Source organism: Cryptotermes secundus, unplaced genomic scaffold, assembly GCF_002891405.2.
Source record: "Cryptotermes secundus unplaced genomic scaffold, Csec_1.0 scaffold397, whole genome shotgun sequence".
Taxonomy (NCBI): Eukaryota; Metazoa; Arthropoda; class Insecta; order Blattodea; family Kalotermitidae; genus Cryptotermes; species Cryptotermes secundus.
The window spans coordinates 24,752-34,456 of NW_019731983.1; the positions used below are offsets into that span (position 1 = coordinate 24,752).

General features: G+C 42.2%; 1 protein-coding gene across 2 annotated transcripts in view; it reads right to left on the minus strand.

Moving 5' to 3' along the window:
- Positions 1 to 9,705, minus strand: part of LOC111867401 (probable G-protein coupled receptor 158) — a gene marked incomplete at its 3' end in the record, with an annotated part of 242,176 nt that overhangs the window by 20,391 nt on the left and 212,080 nt on the right. For both annotated transcript variants that reach the window (XM_033752667.1, XM_023857223.2), the window contains 1 exon segment: positions 3,010 to 3,078. In XM_033752667.1, the coding sequence (XP_033608558.1) occupies positions 3,010 to 3,078 (69 nt within the window).

Below are 9,705 nucleotides of genomic sequence, written 5' to 3' on the forward strand. Positions count from 1 at the left end.
ACACCTATACAGTGTGGGAACAAGAACTAGCCGCTACAGCACTCTAGACATAGGGCGAGTAACCCTAACAATTTTAAATTTGGAATTTGGAGGAAAAAAATTTTTAAAGGATTTTAAAATTAGAACTAAAGATTTTATAGTGCTACTACAGGTACGTCAGAATTAACGTGTGTAAAATACTCTACAAACCAGACACATATCAACGAAGTAGATGTTGATAATAACAAGGAAAGTGTTTTAAATGTTAAATTTTGAGCTGAGTGCAGTGTGACAGCGACGTGAGTGTTATACACCTGATGATGGCCGTCTGTGGCCGAAACATGTAGTGTGGGTGAACAAGATCAAGGACACATAATATATTGTTTGCACTTGGGACGGAATTTGTATCATTATATCATTCATCACTCTGTTTTCGAGCTTCGGAACACTGAGTGGCATCTGTTTCATTTTAAATATAACAACACAAATCATATTAAGTAAGAACTGAAATGACAATTATTTCTTTTTATTTTCAGTTAATTTAAGTTTTGCATTAAATGCTGTATTGTTCAATGTTATCAGTAACAGCTCAGTCGGTAAAGTGACGCACAAAGGACACATGCTCCAGTTCTAAACCCGCCTGCCCCGCACAACCAGCTTCCTTGCCGAAAGACAGCGGCAAGCGATGTTACCCTCTCGCTGCCTAGTGGAAGGTTGGGAAATTATTCCTACCTCGTGACCGGTTGCGGACCACTGTGTGAATCACAAACGCCTATTACTCGTGTTTCTTTTGGGCAAAGCTTGCTACTATTCAGTGTAGAAGGCTTTGCCTCCTCGTCTGCTGTGCATAAACACAAAAATTAATACGCACGAAGTACAATTTTGCCTCTAGTTTTGTATGGGTGTGAAACTTGGTCTTTGGTCTTCAGGGAAAGATATAGACTTAAGGTACTTAGGAATAGGACGTTGAAAGAGCGATGAAATGGAAAGAGATGGGAGCATGTTGCATAATGAGATCCCCTTCATCAGATTGAATTAGAATGATGAAGTCCGGGACGATGAGATGGGCAGGAAATGCAGCACGTATGGGGAGCTGAGGTATGTGTAGAGATTTGGTAGCAAAGCCAGAAGGAAAGAGACTGTTAGGATCACTTATATGTAGGAGGGATATTAATATTAAACTGGATCTTAAGAGAAATATGATGACATGTTATGGATTGGATTCACCTGGTTCAGGGTTGGCACCAAAGGAGGGTTCTTGTAAACAGAGTAATGGAACTCCGGGGTCCATAAAATTTTGGGAAATTTTAAGAAACTGAGTGACTGGTTGCTTCTGAAGACGTACTCAGTTCCATGAAGATAGCTATCACGTAATAGCATGTCAAAATATATCATGGATGTTAAGAGTAAAATGGTTGGGTTTTGTAGCTGACCACTAACCTCAAACTAGTTCCTAGGTCAAGAATACGCGGTTCTATATCCAATCCTCATGTGTCTTCATGGTGTGTTGCTTAATTAGGAACAGGGAGCATTTACGTTGAGATATATAAAACAAATATTATTAATAATTAACTGGATGAAAAAAATCATAATGTACACCTTGTGCCATACTAAGTAATCTGACGAATTAGTGAAGTCAATTTCCTGTATAGTGTTACATACATAAAATGCGAACTGTAAATACACGTAGGACCACTGCAATTTCTTTAAAGAAACGTCTTCCTTTTCGTTTTCGCAGCACTTTCTCTGAACTGTAGCTTAGAAAGCAAAAATTTTTATATATGAAAACATTCAAATAATATGAGAAAATTGCCATTGGTCAGACTAAATTTGTTCAAGATCATAATCCGGTCCGGGGATCGCAATCCGCCCACTGCTGTTCAACTGTTTGCAGTGCATTAGTTCTTTCTGTACAGTCCTTTAGACCTACGTTTTTATGGCGTATTATTCACTCAGAGGCAGTTTTACTTTTCAGTAGCATTTAACTAAAACGAATTCGGTTTATGGAATAGCACCGCTACAAAAATTATAAGTATGGCCATAAAGTTTAAGAATGTTGTATTTTAGCGTCCTGTTGCACTGATTCGTATCCATAATATGTATATATTAACCGTCTTTTAGTTAATAAAATTTCACTTGTCACTTCACACTACATGTTTCGGCATCATTCTGCCATCCTCAGGTATATTAATCATGTTAAACCATTGCACTGCCTGCCATCAAGTGTCCATTTATAAAATGATATAAAATGTGTGTTCGTCGTTGTTCAATAATAAAATTTATATATTAAAACTTGGTAAGATCTATCATCTTACATGTCTTACATGTAGTGTGAAGTGACAAGTGAAACTGTATGCACTAAAAGATGGTTAATATATACGCATTATGGATATAAAGTTTAAGATTCGGAATATATATTCTCCCTTACGGAAATTTGGGGTATATATTAATTTTTAACCAAAAGTGCAAAATAACACGTTCAGCCAAATTTCTTTTTTAAAATATGTAATGCATATGGGAGGGTTTCCTCGACTAACAGAATACGCAGCTGGCCACTGGGTAGCTTCTGCGCGTGCGTCAGTGACGTAGGTTGATTGCTAGTAGCATGGATGCTATGCCCATCTTAATTTAGATTCTGTTGTGTTGCCCTTATCGAAGATGTCTGGAAATAGGATATTTAAAGAGCTGTTTCAATTTATATTTTGTATGCGTATTATTTCTGATAGGTAATAAAGCGTGCTTTTATTATATCTGAGAGTAATTTAGTCGGCACGCAGGGAAATATTTATCCTTCAGTTCTGATTCGGGAGCTCAAGATTTGTCGTCCCAGTATTGTTCTTCCAAAAATTGAACGAGATACCGAAATAATACATTTCATAAGAATACCTTAATCTAGAACGATGTACAGCAATGAGAATAATGTAGCTTCCAATTTCATTAATATTTGGTGAATAGGTATTCTTCTGCAGAAATAGAAAGATCATTTACGAAGATGTTCAATAATATTACGTTTCATGTCCGTGTTCTTACCGTAGAGTACAGAAGAAATATTCCAAGAAGAATCGTCTCCAAGACTGTCCACATTCCGGAAGCTATGGTCTGCAAAGAGACAGAAACACAACCATGAGCCTCAGTTATTACTTCTCACGGAGTGGCGTTCTTTGCGGCATCCTGAACGTAATTACTCGTATTGGTGTAAAAGTTATAACATTAATGTAAACTCTATTAATAAACACAAGGACATCTCGACATCAATTCTCGTGTGTACTGCATTACTCCTTATTTTATCAATTATTACAGAATTTAAACCCTTTGTCGCCGGTCATGGGAGCCGAGCACTGTCTTCGCTCGCTCGCAAGCCGGGGTCGTGTGTTCGAATCTCACTAGGGCATGGATGTTTAGTGTTTGTTTGTTTGTGTGTGTGTGTGCTTTTCTCTGTTTTTGCACATGCAGAGGCTTTGCGACTAGCTGATCACCCGCCCAGGGAGTCCTTCCGAATGTCTAAGATCTAGTAAACCGAAGCGAAACGGACAGTTTCATGGAGGTAGGCCAAGGCCCAAATTGGGGTTATAGCGCCAAAGGGAAAAAATTGTCAATTTTATTGTTGAGGTGTATGCCCTAAACGATATTTTCTAAAAAAAAAATCGGTTTAAATTTTATTTTAGAATGACATCATTACAGAATGTTTACAAATAAGTGGCTCTAAAAATGTTGGCCGATATAGAGAAAACCCAATTACAAGTATTCTAGGATTTACCCATAAATCTACTTGCTGCTTAGAGAAATATACCTAATTTGATGAAATTTCCAGTAAATAAATAGGGCTCACAATCTTACCCTAAAATATATTCTCTCTTTTTCATTTTAACATAATAACGGACCTGATTAAAGTTGGATCATGCAAATACAATTCAACTGTTGGTTTTATTTTCTTTCAATTAAAGCAACATTTTATTTAAGAAGACGGATATTGCGTCACAAGCGTTTAATTAACATATATCCAACCAACTTCGAAGGTTCAGTACCTCTAATAACGAATCCCTGAACCAGTTCAGTTGACCAGAATCATCTCGGAAGTTCAGCCGCTTCAGAGCCGAGATACGAAGCAGCAGAAGATTCTGGTGACTTTATTAGCCATGAAAGTTTCACACATCCTCAAGTGCACTTCCCTTGGACAAACCTTAAAAAGGAGGGGGCACTGTCTTCTCAGATTTGATACCTTGTAGTTCGGTGTGAGTTAAAAGATTTTTCGGAGGTACATACTGCCTCCATCTGCATGCCGCCTGTTTCTTGCTTGACTTCTCTTCGACCATGAAGTTCGAGGGAATGTGTTCTTCCGAAACTTCGGTAAACTTCTACCAAATTACTTTCCAGAACGTAGCACTCTTCATAGTCACTACTGCGAGAACCTCTAACAAATTCTAATATATTTCATTGGCCCTCTAAGAAGTATTAACAAGTATCTGTTCATTTCTTATTTTCCAATAGTCGTTTCCTAGCAACGGATCTCAACAGAAAGATCACCATGAAGCCTTCTTGCCATTTCTCCTTCAATCACCTTGGAACCTTAGAACTCATCTAGAAACTCTCCAGGACTCCTCTTAGCTGCAGTGCACTGAACTGCGCTTTGCATTAATGTAAGCTGCAACAGCATCGTTGTATAGGCTCCGCATGGACAACACAGAAAACACAACATATGTGATTTCCAGCCAGCGATTTCTTTGGCGCGCTGTTGCCTAGCAATGAGCTATAACATTCGTCCACTGAGACACATCTTCCATTGTTGCACATTGGAACATGTTTCATGGATGCCCTATACTACAAGTGGGAGCAAGAGGAATAGCAGAAGAAGATGAATAAGGACTGGACTGATCTGGTTCAGAACAAGGATCAGTCGAGGGCTCTAGTGAAGACGGTAATGAACTTTATTGAATAGCTGAGCGACTGGTAGCTTCTCAGGAAGGAATCAGCTCCATGGAATTAATTATTTAATTATGTCTGAGGCCCTGGGAACTGCAGCTGATTGCTGACTTGCAGCGCGATGCTTGTACATGATGAAGTGAGACTGAGGAAAGATCCAAAATGTACAAGGTCAGCACATGTCACAAATGACCACCTCAGAATACCACGGGCGTTCATTACTGCAGCGACGTTCTTCTGAGCTGTAATGCCGTGTAGTTTGAAAAGAAAAACTTCCTTCGATTTACATGGCTCCAATTCGGAGTAAATTTATAGGGGTGGGGTAAGACTGAGTCCACTTGATACGCCGGCCACTAATTGGCCTTTTGTACCAGCCCCAGGTGATACACGTGTGTGGAGAAGTACTACTGCCCCAGCGCCACTCTGTCCACCACAAATCCCACATGACCTGACACCGAACCATGCCGCAGCCGTTAGAAACCGACGTCTAACCGCCAGCGCTACGCCACAGCAACTGACTGCCGTTACAGCCCATAGGGCCGCACCCTTCAGATTAATGTTTCTGTGGATGCAACATGTGAATGTATTGTCATGTATAGAGGTGTGTGACTATAGGGGGGCTATGGATTGCTGAATGGATTTATTGACTTCTTATATACACCACTGGGAACTAAAGTTTACAGTTAACTGTGTTCTCATCCTGTTACATTCACCAGTGGTCGTTGCCTGGTAATGGATCCTGCCGATGGGGATTCTTCAGCTTTCGTGGTCACACCGTTGCCCGCTGGTTATCGCTCCACATTTGAATTGCCCTCAACAAAGTCAAAGTCACAGTTATTCTACGACTGGCAGTTTACCGGGAATCAGTTCTTCTTGGTGCCAGGCCCTTTGAGGACCACGACCAGAGATTCTTTCCCAACTGAACTTTCTCGTAATAGTCCTTATGTAACATCTTCTCTGACGAGAAGATGGGCTTGTGTCATGAATATGTTGTCCTTTCGTCAAGTGTATACTTCGCACATATAACATGTGACTGAAAATTATTCCTTTTGCACTACACACAAGTCCTCTGTCAGCGTAGGCTTTGCAAAGTAGAACATGCCTATCTCACGTACCTTATGCTATAACGGCAGCTTAGTCACGTGAATGATCGTAAGCTTGACCGCCGCCGATATAATTTCTATATCTGGCTTGCCTTGTCCTATAGTGCGAACATGTTCTCATGATTCTGTATGACTTTTGCTTGTTACCTGCACAATTCAGTTATATAATTAGAGTTACTTTTCGACTAACGGTTTACCGCCAATCAGTTCGTCTTGGGATCAAGTCCCTTGAGACTCATGACCAACAATTTTATGTTCCGACTGAACCCTTGCGGTCATAGTCCTCGTGTAAGATTCTCTCTGACGACAGGATTGGTCTGTCGTTTACAATTGCTGCTGATCCTCGTCAGCGCAGTCATTCTCGGGTCCGAGTCCCGCTGGACTCATGACCATATTTTACTGTCGCGGATTCGAGACTCCCCCAACCTGGAGGACCAGGTCCTCTTATTTGAAGACCCCTGAGGAACAGGGTGGCCCAGTTATATCTCACGTACTCGTTTACCTTTTCGTCACCTCCTACGACTCGGAGGCCCACGGTGGAATCATTCGTACCCGCCTCCACGCGGGCTATGTTATATAATCATATATCAAAGTCACATTGTGACTAACGGTCAGTCAGTCTGTCTGTCTTGATGTCGAGCCCCGACTGGGGCNGAGTCCCATCTGGGGCTCATAACCAGATATGTTACTGATTGACAGTTACGGTCTTGTTTTGTGGGACGCCCTCCCTGACGAGAGGACGGGTCTGTCTTTTGTATATGCTGCTGGGCTTTGCCAGCTCAGTCTTTCTCCGGTCCGAGTCCCTTGGGACTGGCGACCATATTTTAGTATCTCAGATCTGAGACTTCTCTTTTGGTCCCCTCTTACGACTCGCAGAGTAACGGTGGAGGTATTCGACCCCGCCTCCACACGGGTGATATATAATCATATATTGTATATTGTAACGTGAAGATGCCGTTGCGATTGTTAATTGGTTTATTTAACAACCTACAAATCGTAACTACAAATAATTGTAACACAGTTGCGGGTTTACAGAATTTATAAACCATTCACAATAATGTCTTCACTCTGTCCTCAGTAGTCTACGCGTATTCACAGCACAACACGGGAGCTATACAAGTGTCACTGAATTACACACTGCCAGTAACTTCTCACACTATCGCCTCTAATCACGCCTTCCAGTCTTCTTCACGTTCACTCGCTGACTGAACTCGGCGACTGCTACAGTTCAACTGACTGGTTAAAAAAGTCAAAGTCACATTGTGACTAACGGTCAGTCAGTCTGTCTGTCTTTATGTCGAGCCCCGACTGGGGCTCATGACCAGATTTGTTTTCTTTATATGAAAGTTACTGTCCTGTTCATTTGTGGCGCCCTCTCTGACGAGAGAACGGGTCTTTCATTTGTCAGTCATAGTCTGTGTTAGTAAGTCCACTGTCAGTATTNCCAGCTCAGTCTTTCTCCGGTCCGAGTCCCTTGGGACTGGCGACCATATTTTAGTATCTCAGATCTGAGACTTCTCTTTTGGTCCCCTCTTACGACTCGCAGAGTAACGGTGGAGGTATTCGACCCCGCCTCCACACGGGTGATATATAATCATATATTGTATATTGTAACGTGAAGATGCCGTTGCGATTGTTAATTGGTTTATTTAACAACCTACAAATCGTAACTACAAATAATTGTAACACAGTTGCGGGTTTACAGAATTTATAAACCATTCACAATAATGTCTTCACTCTGTCCTCAGTAGTCTACGCGTATTCACAGCACAACACGGGAGCTATACAAGTGTCACTGAATTACACACTCCCAGTAACTTCTCACACTATCGCCTCTAATCACGCCTTCCAGTCTTCTTCACGTTCACTCGCTGACTGAACTCGGCGACTGCTACAGTTCAACTGACTGGTTAAAAAAGTCAAAGTCACATTGTGACTAACGGTCAGTCAGTCTGTCTGTCTTTATGTCGAGCCCCGACTGGGGCTCATGACCAGATTTGTTTTCTTTATATGAAAGTTACTGTCCTGTTCATTTGTGGCGCCCTCTCTGACGAGAGAACGGGTCTTTCATTTGTCAGTCATAGTCTGTGTTAGTAAGTCCACTGTCAGTATTTACATATATTTATAATTTAATCTTAATTCCTATTTCTATGTACAATTTTTACAAGGCCTCTGTCAATCCAGGCTCAGTACAGAAGACTATGCCCTATTTATAGTAGTATTAGCTACCATAGTAGTCTAGTCACTTGAACGGCCGTATGCCTGACCGCCGCCAAGTTTAAGCCTCTTATATTTTCTGTGTCGGGCTTCACCTTGTCCCATGTTGCGGAAATTTTCATTTTCATGATTTTGTATGCCTTCTGCTTGTTTCTTGCATAATTTTGTTATAAAGTCATAAACGTACGGGATTTTAAATGTTATGTGCAAATCGCGGACCGGTGTGCGCCTTGGAAAATTGCCCAGTCCCTCTTATAAACCCTCAGCCAGACAGCGGAAAACGCATCTCGCTTCCCTGTTGCGTTCGTGTTTACAGGTGTTGATGGGCAACGCTCTGCCGAGAGTTGTTTATTGCTGTGTAGTAACCGCGATGTTCCCTGTGACGTCACAGTGGGAAGTGCTGTTACGTCACCGCGTGGAGGAGTGTTTAGCGAGCGTGGCGTAATGATGGAAGAAGTGGGGGTACGTGACGTCAGTCGCGAGACCGCATAGTTCACGTGACCCCTACTTCCTGTTGCGCCATTCACGTAACAATATATATAGGGTTCCTCGCTATATAGCCACGGGGCAGACACGACAGAAAACACCCCCGTTTCCAATTTGTATTGCTGTGTGCTTCTCATTTCCGCGGGAATGTGTTTACCGAGCCATTACCAAGCAAAGTATGTTCCTTCTCGCGATCTTTGCATAGCAACAGTACCATGCGTCACAGCATCACACAAGGCTTCTTTAATCCTGGAGAATTAGAATTGACAGTCACTAATATGTTAACCTAAATAAAATGAGCATTGAAGTGGCATGGGCATCGACGATAGGGGAGCACTCAATTCGGGGGGGGGATTAAAGTATCTTTTCTGTGCTCCTCGTCCTCCCTGCAGGAAGGAAACTTATCACGTGACAGAGCGTTCTGTGGGTGTATCATCTTATAGTGACCCTGGGGGGGTTGCAGCATATCCTAATGCCTGGTGCAACCTGTCAATCGTGTCTCTGGCTAGGTCTTCAATTATATTCGCAGATTAATACTAAAGCAATAATATTACAATAATATACTAAAACTGCAATTAGGGAAAGATATATCGCAAGAGAACAACTTTCAGCTAGACAGAGACAACTAAAGGGGTGCTGATTGGTTGGCTGGAGTCATGCGACACCAGGAACATAAGCCGTCTGCGAGATTTTTCCATTGTCCCGATCCGCCCGTATTTTTTTTATTGCTAGTAGGGTGGGACTAAGTCCCTTGTACTGCGGCCACTTCTGCCCTGTTGTACCAGCCCCAGATGATAGGTGAGGGTGATTGTGGAGCAATTGGTGGAATGAAGATTGGCAGGGGAAACCGAAGTACTCGGAGAAATCCTGACCCAGCGCCACTTTGTCCACCACAAATCCCATTTGACCAGACCCCGGGATCTAACCCGGGCCGCCGCGATGGGAAGCCAGCGACTAACCGCTTGAGCTGAGCGGCCTCCGTAGTCTAGAGGTAACGTTC